Source organism: Peromyscus californicus, unplaced genomic scaffold (genome assembly GCF_007827085.1).
Source record: "Peromyscus californicus insignis strain IS unplaced genomic scaffold, ASM782708v3 Scaffold_7__1_contigs__length_154581171, whole genome shotgun sequence".
NCBI lineage: Eukaryota > Metazoa > Chordata > Mammalia > Rodentia > Cricetidae > Peromyscus > Peromyscus californicus.
This window is the reverse complement of record NW_026294595.1, coordinates 132,976,632-132,996,783: the sequence shown is the minus strand read 5'-3', so window position 1 is coordinate 132,996,783 and position 20,152 is coordinate 132,976,632. Positions and strand designations below refer to the sequence as shown.

The 20,152-nt window shown below is 38.9% G+C and overlaps 1 protein-coding gene across 8 annotated transcripts in view; it reads right to left on the bottom strand.

Annotated features, from left to right (window-relative positions):
- Ralgapb (Ral GTPase activating protein non-catalytic subunit beta) overlaps positions 1-20,152 on the bottom strand; it is a 90,897-nt gene that overhangs the window by 51,737 nt on the left and 19,008 nt on the right. For 3 of the 8 annotated variants that reach the window (XM_052722379.1, XM_052722381.1, XM_052722380.1), the window contains exons 4-12: positions 15,826-15,989; positions 13,672-13,858; positions 11,443-11,574; positions 8,074-8,252; positions 6,594-6,742; positions 6,272-6,488; positions 4,113-4,148; positions 2,706-2,907; positions 78-245 (exon numbers count right to left, since the gene is read on the bottom strand). In XM_052722379.1, coding sequence (XP_052578339.1) covers positions 78-245; positions 2,706-2,907; positions 4,113-4,148; positions 6,272-6,488; positions 6,594-6,742; positions 8,074-8,252; positions 11,443-11,574; positions 13,672-13,858; positions 15,826-15,989 — 1,434 coding nt within the window. Of the gene's footprint in view, positions 1-77; positions 246-2,705; positions 2,908-4,112; positions 4,149-6,271; positions 6,489-6,593; positions 6,743-8,073; positions 8,253-11,442; positions 11,575-13,671; positions 13,859-14,460; positions 14,519-15,825; positions 16,022-20,152 lie in introns of all 8 variants that reach the window. The other 5 variants (XM_052722382.1, XM_052722383.1, XM_052722385.1 and 2 more) reach the window with 4 other exon arrangements.

Below are 20,152 nucleotides of genomic sequence, written 5' to 3'. Positions count from 1 at the left end.
AATTAGCAAACAAGAGGAAGTAAAGCAGATCAAGCCAAACTACACAACTAACATGTAGTAGAAAAATGACAGCTTACCTGTCAGGCAAAATGGTTTCAAGAGCTGAAATAAAGTAAGGAACCACAACATCAATCCCTTTCAAGTCACAGCAGAACAAAGGAGGGGAGTTTAGAATAACGCTGGCCAAGACAGGATGGCACACATAATCATTTATCTGCAAACCTTGAATTAAAAGCATGTAAAATCTAGGAAAGCAAGAAAAAAATTTTCAACAAACTGCTGATCAAATATTTCCAGAATTATTAATATTTTCTATATAGTGATCTGAAGAGCCTTTGTCCACTCTTCACTCTAGTATATAGACTTTAAAGGTACTACTAGGATTCAACAATTCAGAATCATAGATCTGTATCTATTACACTTTTTTAAAGTTTTAAATTTTTGTAAATCAAATTACAGGTGCCTACAAATGAGGCACCCATAACAAAGCAAATGTCTGGTTACTTATCAATAAATTGGTGAATTCTAAAGCAATAAATTTTTGCAGCATTCACAATCCTAGGAAACAGAGGTGAGTTTGTATCTTTTCCTTCCTCCATCCACTGCTTCTGAGGGGTTAGTGAGAGAAAGGAACCACACTAAACTCTGCATTCATCACAATATGAAAACTGTGCAAAGAGTCCTTTGAGGAATCTACCTGCACATATCTTCCTTACCCTACAGGCCCCAACCGAGCCACTAAGCATTAAGAGCAACTGCACTTCTGTACTCTTCTTACCACTAGACACTACTTTCTTCTCTGCAAAACTCTTTGGAAACAATCTTCTCATTCTCTGGGGCCTCTCATTCAACTCATTTAAATCTATCTTCTGTGCATGTACAGAATTCAACTAAAAACAGGAAACTTAGTGTGCAGCTCTGGATAAATATCCCACAGGCCCTTGAAATGCAAGACTGAAACTTAAATACATCATTTGTCCTCTCACAAATCTGCTAAGTTTGTCCCATGACCCCTCACCCAGTCTTCTGGACTAGACAGAAAGCTCATGTTCATAGCTTTCTCCTTTTTTTTTTTTTAAAGATTTATTATTTATTATTTATACAGTGAGTGTTCTGCCTGCAGGCCAGAAGAGGGCAGCAGATCTCATTGTAGATGGTTGTGAGTCATCACGTAGGTGCTAGGAATTGAACTCAGGACCTCTGGAAGAACAGCCAGTGTGCTTAACCTCTGAGCCATCTCTCCAGCCCATAGCTTTCTCCTTTATTGCTACTGATATAATTCAGGATATCTATCTAGCCCAAGATCTCCCTCAGAGAAATAGGTCCTCCTCGTGAGCAGAAAGATCCAGCACCCTATGTGACCTTCCCTCACAGACATATATGCAGCTAGAGCAGAGACAGACGCCTAATTAATCAGATCTTCTTGCCCAAGAATCTTACATGATTTCAGAGATGTTAACTGACCCCACTGGTCTTAGACCAAGGCTATGACAACTAGGAACTTAGACGCACATTGTAGTATAAGGAAAAAGGATCTACAGAGAAGAATTAAGCACTTTGAGGAGACAAGCGGCACAGGAAGCACGAGAGCTGCTCTGGTCCCTCAACACTTTCCAGTCCCTGGTTCCTACTTTTTCTAGTCCTTGCTGTACTGCTTGATCTGAGACTCTGTTCAGTATCACTAGCATCTTGTAATTTATTCACTGACTTAAACCAGATTTAAAGATAAGAGCCCATGGTCAAGATTGTTCTGACCAGTACACACCATGTTTTTCTATGTCTTATGTTTCAGATGTGGTTCCCTCTGCTAGGAGTCAATTTACCTAATCTTTCCTGAGCAGTACAGGTATCTCAATGTTCTACTTGAGTGTAACCTCACTTAAGCCGCCGTATAAGTAAGTAGTGGAGAAGACCAAAGCAGAATCAAAAATTATAAATTTAGGAAGAATAACAAAACCTGAAGTGCCACGGTGAGAACAGAGTGGAGAGAGAAATAAGAGAGTCAAATGCTACAAGGCATAAGTTGAATAATCAACTCAACATAGAGTAAGCAGAGGCCAATGATGCCTAAGTTCTGGCCTGAGCAGCTAAATAGACAACAGAGCCACTCACAGATGGTGAAAGCCAGAGATTTGGAAAAGATAATCCTACACAACTTCCAAAAGTCTAAACACTACCCAACCTTTCTAAATCCAGCACAAACATCCAATAATATGCAGAACTCTTTACTGAGCCCTCTAGGCTAAGTCTGAGCTGCTACTTCCTCCAAACACTCAAAACCATTTATCTGTGTGTGTCTCTCTCTCCTGCCAACTTCTGGTTCCTACTGAATCACTGTTATTTTTGCATGAACCTAGTCACCACAGTCACTAAACTCCTTAAAGATTCACAGCTGACTTATTTTTGGACTGTATACAGAACCTAATGTTGTGCCAAAAATCTATTAACAAACTATTGTGTGCTTCCAGTCTCTCCAGAATTTATAAATGATAAAGTAATAGTTCTAGAATAGAACCTTAGAAGTCTTTACCAGATCTGATGAGGCAGATAAAATGGAAGAATTCAAGCAAGTTTCAATTATATAAAGACACTGGCAGGCATTTCAGACCAATAATAGCTTATTGAATTAGCCTACCAAGCCATGCCACAATAGTGTTTCACCATCAAACGATATAAATGCAAAAATAAACAAAAAATTCTAAAACCTGGATAAATAAGCTGGCAGAATCTCTTCTCCAGTCTTCTTGCTACAAAAAATTCTACATAATGTCCCACAAGCCTCAGCTCTTCCTGCTTCATAGTTATCAGGAAATTCACTTGCATCAAACACAGGATTGGAAACCATGGTGTCTGTGGACATTTGGGACCCTTTTCGTCGAAACTCCATGCTAGCTTGTGTTGCAATGGCTGGGGAGAGAAAAGGAGCATTTTATTACTTTTGTCAAAATGCCAAATAGGCTCATGGGACCCTGGACACAAAGATCAAATACTAGTGTCATTACATAACTACTTCAATAGAATCCAATAATGCTTTTGTTTAGCAACTATGTCTTAATTTTTTTAAAAAGGGCTCTCTGGCATCTTCTTTGAGATGGGTAACAATTTACAATAGCATTGTCAACTTAACAGATTCTACAAAAAGGATTTTTTCATTGAGTTTCTAGTCAGAAGACTACAATTGTATACATCTGAATACAGATATATACAGAATTTGCCTTTTCTATTATTTATTTTCTGTTTTTTCCTCCTTCTGTAGAATGATGCTTAACCATTAAGAAGAATAACAACTACAATTTATACAATTAACCCAAATGGACAAAGTAATTAAGAGGGCAACTATATGCCAGTTTGAATACGGCAGGGTAAGGATGAGAACTGAGTAAAGGAGGAAGAGAGGGCATTCCCACCCCCAACCCCAACACACACCAAAGAGCTGCCCAACCAAGCAAATGAGAATGAATTTTAACAACCACAGACAGCAGCAAACTTGAGGCTGATAAATCAGAAAACTGGGTTGGTAAGGAGGATCATGGTCATTCGTTGTCACCAAAACGGAAGCCCTTCGAAAGTTGCTTTTAACAAAAGATTTCATAGCACACAGATCATTCGGAAATCTTTTATTACTCTACATAAAATGTTTAAATTGTTTTGTAATGATAGGAGGCTTAATAGATGCAGAGTCAAGCATAAATCTTTATGCAACTTCCCATGAGCCATTTTAGTCCTGAATAAGCTATCCAGCAATAATACATTTGGAAAACACTACATGCAGAATGCATACAAATCAAACACTAAATCTGTATAAAAATAAGCTTAAAGCTTAAAAAAAAGAAAAAGAAAGAAAAAAAGAAAAGAAAAAAAGCCAAAACACAGTTAGTGCAAAGTCCTGGAATTCATGACATGACCAGACTAGTATACAGAAATAATGGGATTGATTCAGGCAGATTAATTTGCTTTTGCCAACAATCTTCCCCATTCAAAACACAGAAAAAATATTTTTCTTCCCAAGTGCAAAAACTACAATAGACAATGACAATCAAAAATTTTAATGGAATTATGGAAAAAATAAAAACATGACTGCAATTAAGGAGAAGCTTCTGGTTCCTACTTACAAGATTTATAAGAAAGAAGAATTTGGATAAAAGATGCTGCAAGATAATAGAAATAAATGGAAACAAATCAAAGGACAGCAGTAATTATAAAATACTTTAAAGATGGTGAAATTTTACAATAAATTAAGAAGCTTTTTAGCTTTTTAAAAGTTAGATTTAAAGTTTTATGATACCACAAGCTAGTTCAAAAGCATAGGAAATTGTGCATTCAGGTCCAAAATTATGATTTTTGTATCATGCAAAACAATGAACAAAGAAAATTACATAGCTACAAAGAATTGAGATTTTTGAACTGCCCATAACGTGCATTAAAATTTTTAGTTCATTAACCCTTCCCAGCTCAATGTTACTTTTATAAAGCATAGTGCATCAGGTAAATTGAAAGCTAACAAGTTCAAAGAAGCAAACACTTGAGGTAAAGGTGAACTGCATGGCAGAATTCCCTGATGGCAGCCAGTACTTAGAAAATATCCCAACCCCTCCACCTCCCATCCAAGACTTCAAGACTGGCACCCAAGGGCACTCTAAATTCACTTTAACTATTTGGACACCTCAAATGTCCTGGGTAATGTAACAGCCTTTAGCAAGTCTGGACATACACAGGAGGAGCGTCTCTCCTTCTTCTACCAGGCAGAAGGCTAAGAATGAAGGGAGAGTGAGATGTTACTCACTCGTCATTTGAATTCTGGTTCTATCTTCTACTGCAATGAGCAAACAAAGCTGTTACAAACTCCCCAGAGACAGAAATCTCTAGATTCTCATTATATAAGCCCAGCAGAAAGCAGCAGACTGAGCCATGCTAGACTCAAGAGATTGCAAAGCCAACAGCTCCACACTCAACAGTTAGGTTGCATTGTAAGAATTCTATCTTACCAAAAATAAATAAATAAATAAAAGGCTGACTCACTCTGGACAATACCATATAAATTAGTAAACATGGTTCAGAAAATTCAAAATATATAGCACATAAAACATAATGAAAATATACCATGAATGGTTTTTAAAACTTTTCATTTAATCAAGCTCATGAATAAAACCATAATGTGGAAAATATAAAGTGCCTGAATTTGAACAAAATAAAGCAAGCAAAAGAATTCTCTAACTCATTCATGCAGCCTCACATCTCAAAACATCTTCATACTTAAAATTTTTCTAAATTATTTAAAAGATTTGTAAAAACATCCAAAATAATTACACTTATAAAATATTCACAGGCATAAACCTAGCTGTGAATGAGTTTCTGAGAAAAAGCAGAGACCCTATGAACACTGTTAATTTTATCAATGAATTCAACAGTCTCCCTGGAGACTAATACTATCAGAAAGTAATACTATCAGAAATCTTTTTACCTCATCTGTCTCCAACCCCTGTAGAAAAGTATTTTTTAAGAAAACAACTAATGCACTCATTAATGCATAAACATGGGACCTGGCACACACTAACAGCAGCTCAATAAATGCCAGCCACTATTATTATTCAACTGTGTAAGACAGATGATAAACATTCAAAACATTCTGCCCTGCTTCACCCATCCATCTGGCACTTGTTCCAAGCATAATAGTAAGATGACAAAATAAATCCAATTTCATTTAGACAATTTCATTCTACAGTAAAATCTAATGAAGACACTGGGGTTGAATTATTGATTCTCTGTAAATCTTACAAAGTTATAGAGCAGATCATATTTTCTCTATACTAAAACCTGAGAGGTTAGAGTCTACCACAAAGAAAACAGAAAATTCCTGATATTTACATGTAATGATGATTAAATGGCTGTGAAAAATCTAAGATAGCATTTCAATGAGTAAATTTTCACTCAAAATCTTTAATTGTCCATATATCTTATTATTATCCTGGCTGACATGAAGGGAATTTCCAGATCACCTACAAAAAGGAATTTGATTCAACAAAAAGTGGCTAACCTGAAGTGTCCCTAATAAAACCAGACAAAGGGTCAAATTTCTAAAGTATACATAAAAAGGACAGATAGGAATGCTTCACAAGTTTCTATTGGTTCAGCTGGAAGGGGTTAAGCACAATATATTGCTTGGTGAGAAACAGGGTGCTTTTCAAGAACCATATTAATCTTGCAGGTAGGAAAGACTAAAGAGAAAGAAACAGAAAGGGAATAATGACTACATGTTTCTGGGCATATTTACCAGTCATGCTGCTGTCTCTGTTTATTCCATTATGGAGTTTGCAGTGAACAAAAGCTGCATCGAATAACCACGATCCAAAGAGATTCAAGATGCTGTTAACTTTTGGTCTCCGAGGGGCAGGCAGCGGCCTGGGTTCTGAACTAGTCTGATTTGGACTTGACAGAGGAGAAGTGGAGGATGCCTGGTGCTGGACTTTTGAGGTGTGAACAGTAGTAACCTACCAGAAGAACACAAGTAAGTGTCCGCAGTCATGAAAAGCTGGAGAAAGTTGAGGACTTGTAAAAGTTATGCTTCACATCAAAACAATGATGAAGGTTCTTACTGCAGTTGTCTTCATGGTGGCCTTGTTCACAGTAACAGCCCGGTGCCTGCGGTTATGTGGTGGTGTGGTGTTCACAGCAGTGCTCTGAGGCATACTTAATCTATTCACGGGTGTTGGGGGAGCGCTGTCTGATCTCGGTCGAGAAATGCCTTTTGGGAAAAAAAAAAAAAGGTTTTGTTTTTAAGAAAGATGGAGCTGCCCCCTAAGATTCACATACCTTTTCTTCTGAGTAATAGAACCCTATTTCAGATGGACAGGGAAGCCAGAACAAATGACCACATTTTCAAGCTTCCCTTATAACAGGGGGTGGTCATGCTTAAGCTTAGAGAAGTAGGTGACTACTAGATAGTCTCCCAGAAAATCTTACAAAAGACAAGCAGGTTTCCCTGTCCTTCCTGACTCCTGGAGTAAGCTGCTGGGCTCCTCATGAATAAAGGCCCATCAGGATGTGCACAACAAAATGGACAGCCACCAGAAGGGCCTTGATCCATGACAGTGATGAGACTACTACAGCAACCACACTGCCTGGCCTGCTTCACACATGTGGAAACAAACTTACGTGTCAACCATGGAGAGCTTAGGCTGTTACATGGCAGCAATCTAATCAGAACAAGTATGTTTTTTCTATTTTTAAAAATTGTAATAAACTTTATTATTCAAAGCAGAGGCAGAGGCAGGCAGATCTCTGTGAGTTCAAGGCCAGCCTGGTTTACAGAGGAAGTTCCAGGACAGCCAGGGCTACGCAGAGAAACCCTGTCTCAAAAAATCAACCAAACAAAAAAACAAAATTAACCTGAAACCGAAGTCTACACATCTCAATGACCATTTAGCCATTCTGTACAATCTAGTCTGTACAAGCCATTCTGTACAATACAATTTCACTGTATTTTACATTTTCACTATCAAACATTTTTGTGCACTTATTCACCACCAAAAACAAAAAAATTCCATGACAGAGGAAAAACCCTCAACTATGTGATACATTTAACACATATACATATCAATTGTTTTGTTTTGGAAAATGACAGCTATTAAAACATCACTCTTTTTCAACAGATTAAAATACACAAAAAGATACCGTTTTTGTGTATCTTCCCTATGAAAAACTAAAAACTGGTTCACAAAAGGTAGTTTACCAATGATATCCATGAAAAAAGTCACTTGAGCATTTTAAACTATTTTTGTGGGTAACTCATGGAATGAGGTTTGCAATTTACAATCTGTTCTGCAAATTTTTTGTGTCTTTTTTCCATCTATCTTAGCTTACTGTCCTTTTCATGGTGTTTTGTTAAGATTTACAAAAAGACAATAGCATTCTAGCTATCACGATTTGCTGAAAATCATTTTTCCTAGATTGTTATTTGCCACGAAGTTTGTTCCTCTTTCTCCAGACTTTCCTAAGAGCTTCCAGCATTAAACGGTAGAACAAAATATCTAAACACAGTTCCTCAAACATTTAAGAAACATACACAAAATTCACCTAAGAATGCATCCACCAGACAGCTGATTCCACGCATGGCACGAAAGAATATCTGAGGCAGATGTTTAAGGCATGGGTACTGGCTCAGTTCCTGCGGCATGCCACTCACACTCAGGAACTGTTCCTGAAACTTGGGGGTTGAGCTTATAATGGCTGGGTTACTCAGATCCACGGGATTACTAGTGAAAAGGAGAAAGAATTAATTACACACTTAGAAATGTCTATAGCAATAAAAATGCATGCAATCCAATTTAAGAATTAGGACTATCACCCACACATGGTGACGCACACCTCTAACCCCATCACTTTGGAGGCAGAGGCAGGCAGATCTGTGAGTTTGAGGCCAGTCTAAGCTATACGGTGAGTTAATTCCAGGACAGCCAGGACTCCAGAGGGCGACTGTCTCAAAAAACAAGAAACAAACAAAACAAGAAAAAAAGAACAGGACTATTTGTGCCTGTTTCTTCGATGTGAAGAGGAAACTGAATTTATTTGATGAGTTAGGGACATGAATGCTTCTCTACAGGCCAGCCTGGTCTACAGAGCAAATTCAGGACAGCTCGAGCATTACACAGATAAACCCTCTCAGGAGAAAAAAAAAGAAAAGAGATAGAGAATATTTTTTTTTCTTATGTTTGGAACTAAGTAATAGAAAACTAAAGTCAACAAGAAGTTCACAGAGAAAATTTTAATATAAACATCTATCTTAGCTGAGCTGTGGTGGCGCTTGCCTTTAATCCCAGCATTCACTCGGAAGGCAGAGGCAAGCGGATTTCTGTGAGTTCGAGGCCAGCCTGGTCTACAGAGTGAGTTCCAGGACAGCCAGAGCTACACAGTGAAACCCTGTCTCAAAAAAACAAAAAAACAAAAAACAAAAAACACCAAACAAACAAACCTGTCTGTGCGTTTGGACATACCAACAAGTGCAAGGAAGAATAACATTAGTAAAAATCAAAGGGAACTGTGGTGTTTTCCAGGAAAAAGATGACGCTACCATACTAAACAAGATTCTGTTTATAGTTCACATCGCTTTCAGCCCTCTTCCCAGGAAATCTGCCAATGGACAGTGGCCCCTCCTGAGTAATCCTCATTTAAACAAAGACATAAAACTTATCCAAACGGAGTCCATCCAAAGGTCTGTGAGAAACTCACGACCACTTTAGCCTAAATAACAAAAGTAATTTGGTCTAATGTATCTCTTTTGGGGAGTCTGAGCAAAGGCAAAATGCCCCAGTAACCTAAAAGAGCTAGAAGTGGAGCTGCACAGTGTTCACAGCTGTTCACACTGAATCACATACTCCTGAAAGGCACCAGGTTCCAGTGACAGGGAAACAGTCTGCCAGAGATAGTATACATGTATAAGAGAAGTAAGAAAGCTGACAAAGAGAAATCTGAGTCTTCTTGATTCAAGAATAAAATTAAAGGCTTGACTCTGTGTGTGTGTGTGTGTGTGTGTGTGTGTGTGTGTGAGAGAGAGAGAGAGAGAGAGAGAGAGAGAGAGAGAGAGACAGAGAGAGAGAGACAGAGAGAGACAGAGACAGAGACCCAGGTTTCTATTATTTATAAGGAAACAACCCCTGACTAAAATATCAGTGTCATCCCAAGAACAAAGCTAAAGCCTAATAGATCAATTAGGAATGGAGAAATTAGAAAATATTATGGAACAATTTTTCAATTAAAAGAAATTTTTTTTGGAAACAGGGTCTTAACAATGAAGTTATAGAATAGTGTGAAACTCACTACTTAGCCCAAACTGGTTTGAAACTTGTGATGCCCCTGCCTCATATAAGATTATAGCAACATAAAAAAGGCTAGCTTCCCACTATCTTAGCAATGCTTAAAAACAATGATGTAAGAAATATGTAAATTTTGTGAATAAAATACTTCTGTTAGCTATGTAAGAATCTTAAAAAGAGGACTGCAGGGTAACTGAGCATAACGGCTCAATACCCAGTACTCAGAAAGCTAAGATAAGGATGGTAAGTTCAAGGCCAGCCTGAGCTACACAGCAAGGCCCAGTCTCAAAAAGATAAATAATAAAGGAAGGAAGTATGTCTCAGTAGTAGACTACATGCTTAGCATGTCAAACCCAAGTTCAATTCCTAGCACCAAATCAACATGATGTTTGAAAAGAGGCTAGAAAGATGGCTCAATGGTCCAAAGTGCATAATGCTCTTCCAGAGGACCTGAGTTTGGTCCCCAGCATCCACATTGTGACTCACAACCTCCTGTAACTCCAGGTCCGTAGATGTGATGCTTTCTTTTTTTTTTTTTTTTTTTTTTTTTTTTTTTTTTTTTTTTTTTTTTTTTTTTATAGTTTTTCGAGACAGGGTTTCTCTGTGTAGCTTTGCGCCTTTCCTGGAACTCACTCTGTAGACCAGGCTGGCCTCGAACTCACAAAGATCCGCCTGCCTCTGCCTCCCGAGTGCTGGGATTAGAGGCGTGCGCCACCACCGCCCGGCTTGTGATGCTTTCTTTTGCCATTTAAGGATACCCAAATCCACAGCATACACTCACACACAGAAATACACACACATACACATAAGTAAAAATATTTTTTTTTATTCAAAAGTGGATCCTAGATATACCACAGTTCTTATATTTGGTAGAGGCTAGCTATCTTCTACTTTCCTTTTCCTCCTCTGTTCTCTTTCTGAAATTTTTATTTCATTGAGCCAGTGAGATGGTTGTGGGATAAAGCACTTGCCACTCACTGGATGACGCAAACACGATGGCTTATGTTCAATCTACAGAATCCACGTAAAGGAGGAGAGAGGCAACTTTACAAGGTTGGCTCTGGGGCTTGACACATGTGCCATGGCACAGGTATCTGCATACACACACACACACACACACACACACACACATCTGCATACACACACACACACACACACACACACACACATACACACACACTACATAAATGTCATTTTTAAAAAAAGAAATAGCAGGAGGGGAGGGAGATTTACTCTTCAGTGAAATTTAAGGTTTATTTTTCAGTGAAATTTTAAACAAAGCTGCTAGAGAGCACTGAGATCAAGACTGATGAACTGACAGAGAGGAGCATGGCATGGTGACATGGTCTCTAAGGAATGTGACAAAAGTCCTGGGAGAGACACCATCATCTAAGATGCAGGAACAAGCAAGAAAACAAATTTCTAGAGAGGGTTCCAAGAACAGCTGAGGGAACAGAGAGAGCAGGAGATGTACACTGCAGATATGCATCACAATGGAGACGTGTATGTGTCCACTCAGCTTCCTCCAATGAACTGTACTTAGCACTCACATGCCACATTCCAACAGAAGCAGTGTGGCTCTTGCCCTAAGACACTTATTGGGTAAAGAACACATGAAATAACATGACAATACCTTAACATGTGCAAAAATCGAAACCATGTTTGTGCAACACACTCATTGTCCATTTCTGGAGGGATCAGATTGGCATCTTCATCAGGAACTTTAAACGGAGGAAATGAAGGGCCATATGTAAAGCGGAGCAATCTGAAAAACAGAGCCACACACCACTAAGTCCATTTCTCTCTTTCAGGTTCTTGTTTTGTTTTTCTTTTGATGGTATGGAGAACTGAACCTAGCTCCAACATTCTAGGCAAGCACTCTACCATTGAGCTATTTTAATTTAATTCAATCCCAGTCCATTTTAATTTTTTGTTTTGAGACAGATAAGATCTCACTCAATTGCAGAAGCTAGTCATGAACTTCTGATCCTACTGCCTCTTCCTGATTAACAAAGGGATAGTCCTATACCATCAGGTCCAGCTACCATGTCCATTATTAACAAAATTAAACATATATTCAACCGTTATATGAGAAAATAGATTAAACATACCTTAGCAAAGTGAAAAAGCTGTATGAAAACCCTGATTTGTAAAAATGATAAACTGCAAGGGATTTCCAGCTTTTAAAAGATGATTTAAACTTTTATCTGAAATATTCACACTATTTAAGTTAACTTATTATTTATATTACTTGCAAGTAATAAATTATGTATGTTTGTTATTGTACCTATATAGTTACATCATTAAACATGGAAGTAGTATATAAATTATTTCTTTCCTGTTGTTTTGTTTGGATGGCAATGGCTTTTGTGTTCGTCTGTTTTGAGACAGGGTCTTACTATGTAGCTCTGGTTGGCATGGAACTCACTATATAGACCAGGCTGGACTCAAACTCAAGAGATCTGCCTGCTCTTTCCTCCTGAATGCTGGGATTAACGGTGTGTGTTATCACACTCAGCTTTCTACTATTTTAAAAAATGGATATCACTGTAAATCCTTCAATAAACTAAGGTATAATTTATTCACAACAATTTCACATGAAGTTCAGAATTTAGTATTTATATGTTTAGAATATAGTACATTTTTATGATGTACCATAAAAGCTAACTGAATTCAACAACTTAGTTATTTACTTAATAGTAATATTCTACACATACTAGGACTTTTCAAAGCCATTTGACTCTGTATTACTCTGTATCTAAGGCTTTTATCTTAATAAAACACCAAAATATGGATAAAACTGTATAAAGCATTCCTTCAACAAAATTTCTAAAGTAAAAAAAAAAACTCAGAACAGCATATTTATCAAAATAGAAATTATTAAATTATCTAAGACTATTAAGTTAAATAAAAATGCAACCTCAAAAATTATTTACAAATACAGGTAATTAAATGACTTGAATAAGGGCATCAAATGAAAAATAGGTTACAATACTATCTCAAACTGGTTTTTTGTTTTGTTTTGAATAATTTATTGGTTTGTATTTATATGCATTGGTGTTTTATCTACATGTATGTCTGTTTGAGAATGTTGGAGCCCTTGGAACTGGAGTTAAGACAGTTGTAGGCTGCCATGTGGGTCCTGGGAATTGAACCCAGTCCTTTGGAAGAGCAGCCAGTGCTCTTAACTGCTGAGCCATCTCTCCAGCAACGTTTTGTTTTTAATAAAAGGGAACTAGATAGGGGAATACATTAAAAAACATTTCCGTACATTTAAAAACTTTTTTATCTTTGGGGTTTGTTTGTTTGTTTCAAGACAAGATTTCTCTGTGTAGCTTTGGAGCCTGTCCTGGAACCCACTCTGGAGACCAGGCTGGCCTCGAACTCAAAGAGATCCACCTGCCTCTGCCTCCCGAGTGCTGGAATTAAAGGCATGTGCCACCACCACTTGGCTTAAAAACATTTTGAAGTGATGGGATGTTTCTTTCACTCTACATTTTCCAATTTTTCTATTATCAGTACATATTGCTTTTGCATCAAAACTAATTAAAAGAAGACACAGTATTAGCCATCACCATGACCTAACACAATGTGGGGGTCAGAGAACAACTCTGGAATCTGTTCTCTCCTTTCACCTTTTACATGGGTTTTGGGGATTAAACTCATGGTTGTGAGGCATGGCAAGTGCCTATACCATGAGCCATCTCCCCGAGTTCTTTATTTCTTTTGAATTGGCTTAGTCTATAAAATACAATAATGATAAGTCCAAGCTTTTCAAAATACATTCCATGAACCCCATAAAGACACAGAACCAGAGAAGAGTTGCCCCAAGGTCAGAGGGATGAGGAAGACAACGACCTACCTGGAAGTGAGTGCACAGATGACCTTGCTCCACTGCTCCACCACTGCAGGGTGGTGCCTCCAGTTAGCCACCATCTCCTTGGCTGTCTTCCAATAAGGAGGTGTTGGGAAGCACCGGGTACAAGCTAGTAACCAAACTTCAAAGAGAACACCAATCAGCTTCTCTGCTAGATTCTCAGCAATGCCACCTAGCCAATGAAAAGAAACATATCTTTGGCATACTCATTTTTAAAACAGACTCTTTCATTCATTGTATGGGAAACTGATCAAAAATTAAATAGTTGTAATGTTAATATCAATTTTTCTAATAACTAAATTGAGAAGCTTAGGAGCAAGCTCCTATGAAGGAATCACAGAGAATATCAATGATTACTTGTTGAGAATTTTCAAACTGTCCTGCTAATTTTTAGTGCAGATCTTAAGGTTCCAACTAAGGGAAAAGGAAAAGGAGAAAAGAACAGAAAAAGGAGAAAGGAAAAGATGAATGCCAACAATAAGTGACCACTAGAAGTCACCTTCTGTGCCAAGCAGTTCACACATGACCTCACATAATCTTCTCATTTATTTCTACAGGACAGGTATTTGTAAATACCTATTAGCTTTTTGTTTAAAGACACGGTCCTGTAACATAACTCAAGTTAACCTGGAACTTAACTATGTGGCAAAGGGTAACCCCGAACTTCCAATCTTTCTGCTTCCACCTCTCCAGTGTTGGGGTTATAGGTGTGAGCCACCATGCCAGTATGTCCCCATTCCATACAGCTAATGAAAAAGGAATCAGAACAAATACCAAGGTCTTCCTGACTCCAAAGTTTGCAACAAAATGCTCCAGGTGCTTAAAGCTGCCCCTGAGTGGAGAAAGACAAAAGGAAAGCTAAGCTATGGCACCAGGCAAGGGCAAACTTTAAACAGAATGCAGAGCTATCCTTCTAGTCAAAGTCCTGAAACCAAAAGGGGCAGTGGACTTTACTCTGCACAGCTCAAGAAAGTAAAGTTAGGACTAGAAGGAAAAGTAATTAGAATGCACATAACAAACAAGCAAAATCAAAGTTCCAATAATAAAGAGCCCAAAGAGGGGGAAAGTTGCCTGACTCACACTTCTGAGATCAGTCACTGGCATGGGGAACCAACAGCAGAGAGCCAATGAATCAGTGCTGTGACTGGCAAGCTACTGTCAATACCAGATCATATTCCTATCGGGTCCTTTCCCACATTACAATTCCTTGATTCCTTCTAAACATTTCCTTGGTCACTGCATCTATCTGACAACACAAGCACGCTAACTTATGTTAGTAGAGAGAATATAAAGAGAATAAGAACAACAGAACCTGGAACTCGAATATCAACTTATAGTTTATGTATACTCTGCTTTAATGTACAAAGCAGGGCTTCTGAAATGCTGCAAAACTACATAAAACTAGAGGCTTTTAATGGCTAGCTAATAAATGTCATACTTTCAAACCAAACACCTTAAGACTTTGGAGGTTTTATTTGCCAAACAAGATGTTTTCTGGGCTGGGGGTAAAGCTCAGTCTCAGTGGTTAAGTGCTTGTCCAGCATGGACAAGGCCCTGGGCCATTTCTTTAAGTACCTCAGGGAACAAAAACAAAAACAAAAGGCACCTCACTATCATCACTAGCAAGCATTTAGACTCTACTTTGATAAGAACTTTTTCATCCAGTACATTATCTGCAGAACCTAATTTAGCATTTTCTGTTACTATAGAGGCTCCATACTACTGCACAAAACAAGCTGTTGTTCCTATCCTTCTCCAATATGCTTAATTACAAATCCTTCTCTACATTAGCAAAATAATCACTAAAGGTAAAATAACCTAGACACATACATACAAACTCTTTTTTTTTCAAGACAGGGTTTCTCTGTGTAGCCATGGCTGTCCTGGAACTCACTTTGTAGATCAGGCTGGCCTGAAACTCAAGAGATCTACCTGCCTCTGCCTCCCAAGTGCTGGGATTAAAGGTGTGTGCTACCACACCCAGCCCATATTGTGTCTTTCCAGTATAAACTGGTAACTTTGGTTTGTCAATAGTCTTACCAAAATTTAAAAATTGCACTGATTCTATCACTCACTGAGTTTAAATGTGAACTATATTTTGAGTACAGAAATATAAGGGGGAAAACTTCATTAACAAACCTTGAACAGTTGGTGGGGCCAGAAGTATGTCATTAATTTGCAGAAGAAACAATAGTAAGACTTCCCAGGTTTCTCGAGCCATGATGGATGACTCACGGGCCAGTTTCTGAATGGCTCTCAGAACCTGTAAGCATAGTCGGATCTGACTGGAGCCCTGTTCCTGTCTGAAGAAGACAGACAGATATCACTGACAGGCCTGGAAGAGAGACAGCAACAGCCAAAGAACAGGAAACTTACTGACGCAGAACAGTGGTCCAATGACATTACCTAAGCATCAGTGGGCGGGGCTAAGCACAACTCTCCTCAGTGTACAGCTAGTTCCCCCACTACTCAGTTCAGCACCCTGAGATCTCCACCTACCACCTCTCCTGTGAGAAATTAGCTTCTGTGAGAAAGAGAAAACTAGAATGTAGACTTCACCTCTGGATTTTCTTTTTGAAATGTGTCTGGCACATAACAGCAGACAGTCAACCAGTTTCTGCTAGATGAGTACATACCTAGTTACCTTTGCTCTTCACATTGGAGCAGAAAAGCCCTTATATTCTTTTTCAATTTTCTGAAACACACATTTACAAGAATTCTTCAAGTTTTTACAGTTTTCACAGTCACCTTAAAGCTGACATCTGTTACAAGGCCCAATGGAGTATCTAAAATTGACAAGCCATGTCAGCATTTCCTCAGAGAAGAGGATCTGCTACTATTGCTCTAATAAAAACACAGGCATTCCAAAGGGATCCAAGGGTTCCTCAAACAACAGCTGCAAAATTCTCTTTAGTTAGTAGAACATTTTTGCTCCTTAAGAGAAGACTTGCTAAGTGGAGTGGTGCACACCTTCAATATCAACACTTGGGAGGCAGAGGCAAGTGGATCTCGATGGGTTCAAGGCCAGCCTGGTCTACAGAGCGAGTTCCAGGACAGCCAGGGCTGCACATAGTAAGACCCTGTCTTGAAAGGAGGCAAGAGGAGGAGGAAGAAAACAGCGACTATTCCACAAAATGGGGCAGAAGAGAAAACTAGAAACCCAGGGCCTAGCTCTTGCCTCACTTTCCAAGATTCCCTGCCTGAGAATTTCAAGAATGGCTTTAATGACTGGTGAGCTGGCCTCCAGTTTTCTCATGATAAACCCAACACAATACTGATGTAAACCCTAAAGTCAAGTTTCTATAAATTGTGACTTGACACAAAGAGCTGGAGTGTCCTGAAAAAAATGTCAGCAAGTCATCTACTCCCCAAACTCCCGAAAACTGGACCCTACCTTAAAGTTGCAGACAAATGACACAATTAAATAACTAAATCTTCCCTAGAGAAGTCAAAGCTGGGCCAGAGAGATGATGGCTCACTAGGCAAGATCACTCACAGTAGAATCATAGAAGGACCTAAGCTCGAACCCCAGGACCTAAGTTTAACTCCCTAGCACACACATAAAAAGCTGGGCCTAAGCTCGAACCCCAGGACCTAAGTTTAACTCCCTAGCACACACATAAAAAGCTGGGCATGGCTATGCATACCTGAAACCCCAATATTGTGGGGTGGAGACAGTGGATTCTGGAAGCTCTCTAGACAGGCAACTTAGCTGAAATGGCAAGCTTCTCATTCTTAAAAGGCCCTGTCTCAACGGAATAAGGCACAGAGCAATAGGAGAAGACATCAATTTCCTCCTCTGACCTCTGGAAGTGGGTGCACCCACACGCATGCATGCATCACACAGACACACACGGAGAGAGAGGTGTCCGTCCCACACTCATCTAGAGGTGAAGATAGTTACAAACTGCCATAGACAACTTGACTAACACTTGCCTTTGTAGTACTCTATTTTTTATGTATTTATTGTTATATAGGCATTCTGCCTGCAGGTATGTCTGTGTACCAGGTATGTACATTGCCCAGAGGCCAGAAGAACACATTAGATCCCCTGGACTGGAGTTCCAGATGGTTGTGAGCCACCATGTGGAGTGCTAGGAATCAAACCCAGGTCCTCTAGAAGAACAGCCAGTGTACTTAACTGCTGGGCCATCTCCCCAGTTGCCTCTGTAAGTAAAGTTCTTGTTTCTTTAAATTTAGGAGTCTATGGCCACTTTTCTGCTCTACCAAAGAGCTGAGGATTGCAACACCATATGGCCTGTAATATAGGAAACATTTACTAGCTTGTTTTAAAAATCTATATATATTGTGGACCACTGCCTTAGGAGACATGTACACATGGATGGGGGGAGGGGACAGGTAGATATTGCATTTCTTAAAGACACTCCATTTCTTTTCTTCTTTTTTTTCTTTTTTTTTTTTCTTTTTTTTTTTTTTTTTGGTTTTTTGAGACAGGGCTGCTCTGTGTAACCCTGGCTGTCCCCTGGAACTCGCTCTATACACCAGTGTAGACCAGGCAAACTCACGGAGATCTGCCTGCCTCTGCCTCCTGAGTGCTGGGATTAAAGGCGTGTGCTACCACGCCCGGCTGATACTCCATTTCTTATAGTGCAGTGTATCTAAGCAATTAAAAGTCCAATCAACTTCAACAGATAGTACATTCTTCACTCAATTATGAAAAAATATCAGACTAATGGGCAAGAGAAAGCCATATTTACTTAATCTCTAGCAAAAGGTAAAGGCAGTTTCCTCTATTTTGAGAGTCAGTTTGATATAAAAACAACTAATTAAGTAAGCTCTGATGACAATTTGATGAACTATTTAAATTTAAACTGAAACTTCTAGTAACTGAAGACTAGATCAGAAGTCCCAATATATAGCATTGAAAATATTCACCTAATCTTCATATACTACCACTGGCCAAGAGAACTCTAACACTTAAATTCACTGACTCGTACACACACACACACACACACACACACACACACACACACACACACACACACACTTCTGAGGAATAAGCTAATAATCAAATAGTAAAAAAAATTACAGTCATACTTTTCAAGAGAGAAAAGTGAAAACAAAAGCACATTTTATTCAAATGCCATTACTGTTTTTTCAGGGATACAAACTGAGCATTAAAAGATGGTAAAGGAAAAAGATGAAAGAGATATAGTGACCTTTCAAACAAGATCATTTCATACACACAGGGAAAAAATAATATAAATCAATCTTCTGACAACATGGCAAGGAAAATTAAAACTATACCATTTTAGAGACGTGGTTTCCATTTAAGATCAACAAACATTTAATCTGTACCTAAGGGCAATACTGCATTATACTTAGTGTAGATGCCCCCAAATACAGAAAGCTAGCTGAGTTCCTGTCTTCAAGTTGGTTAGATGGAAAATGAAACAGAACAAGTTAAAGGACATGGAACAAAACAATGAGAGATAAGAGAGTAAAATGGGAAGTACCAAGCAAATTCCAAGCAGGTGTGATCATAGAGGGTCTGTGTGGTCATATAAGACTTCGAGTACAGACTTCACTGGTAACCAGGAAGAGTGAGTTAGACAGCCAAGCAATAGACAGGGGAGAAAAAAAATGACATAAGGACAGGTGAAGACAGGAAAGAGCCTTGAGGGGACTTAGGGGAATGTTTTACGAGTCTGACTGAAGAGCAGGACGCATACAAACTTAGCAGTGGCTAGTAAAGTTAGGCCAGAAGGCCCTAGATGGCACTTTGTATGGGGGATATCTGACTCATAAAACAGAGTTCTACAGACTTCTCTTTTTCAATTTTGATTTTCTAAAACAAAGTTAAAAATTTAGAGCTGGTTTTTGAGTAATTCAAAGTCCTTCACCATCAGACAGACTGAAAGCTCTAGCAAAAACTTTTCCATGAGGAGACGAGCCCCACGGTCTCTTTCACAAACACAAAACAGCCAAAAACACTCTCATAAACTGGTGGGAAACTACTGCTTTTTTCTTCTACACATGGGTTTCTCTGTTTCTTAAAGATCTGCCATAAGGATACATGCTGTGGATATCGTTCTGTATAAATAAAACACTGATTGGCCAGTGGCCAGGCAGGAAGTACAGGTGGGACAAGGAGAGAGGAGAATTCTGGGAAGCGGAAGGCTGAGGGAGACACTGCCAGCTGCCGCCATGACAAGCAGCATGTGAAGATGCCGGTAAGCCACGAGCCATGTGACAAGGTATAGATTTATAGAAATGGATTAATTTAAGATATAAGAACAGTTAGCAAGAAGCCTGCCACGGCCATACAGTTTGTAAGCAATATAAGTCTCTGTGTTTACTTGGTTGGGTCTGAGCAGCTTGGGACCGGCAGGTGACAGAGATTTGTCCTGACTGTGGGCCAGGCTGGAAAACTCTAGCTACAGATACATACATTTCTCAGTGACGCTAAGGATGGAAGCCATAGCTCTTGGGTATACAGGTAAAT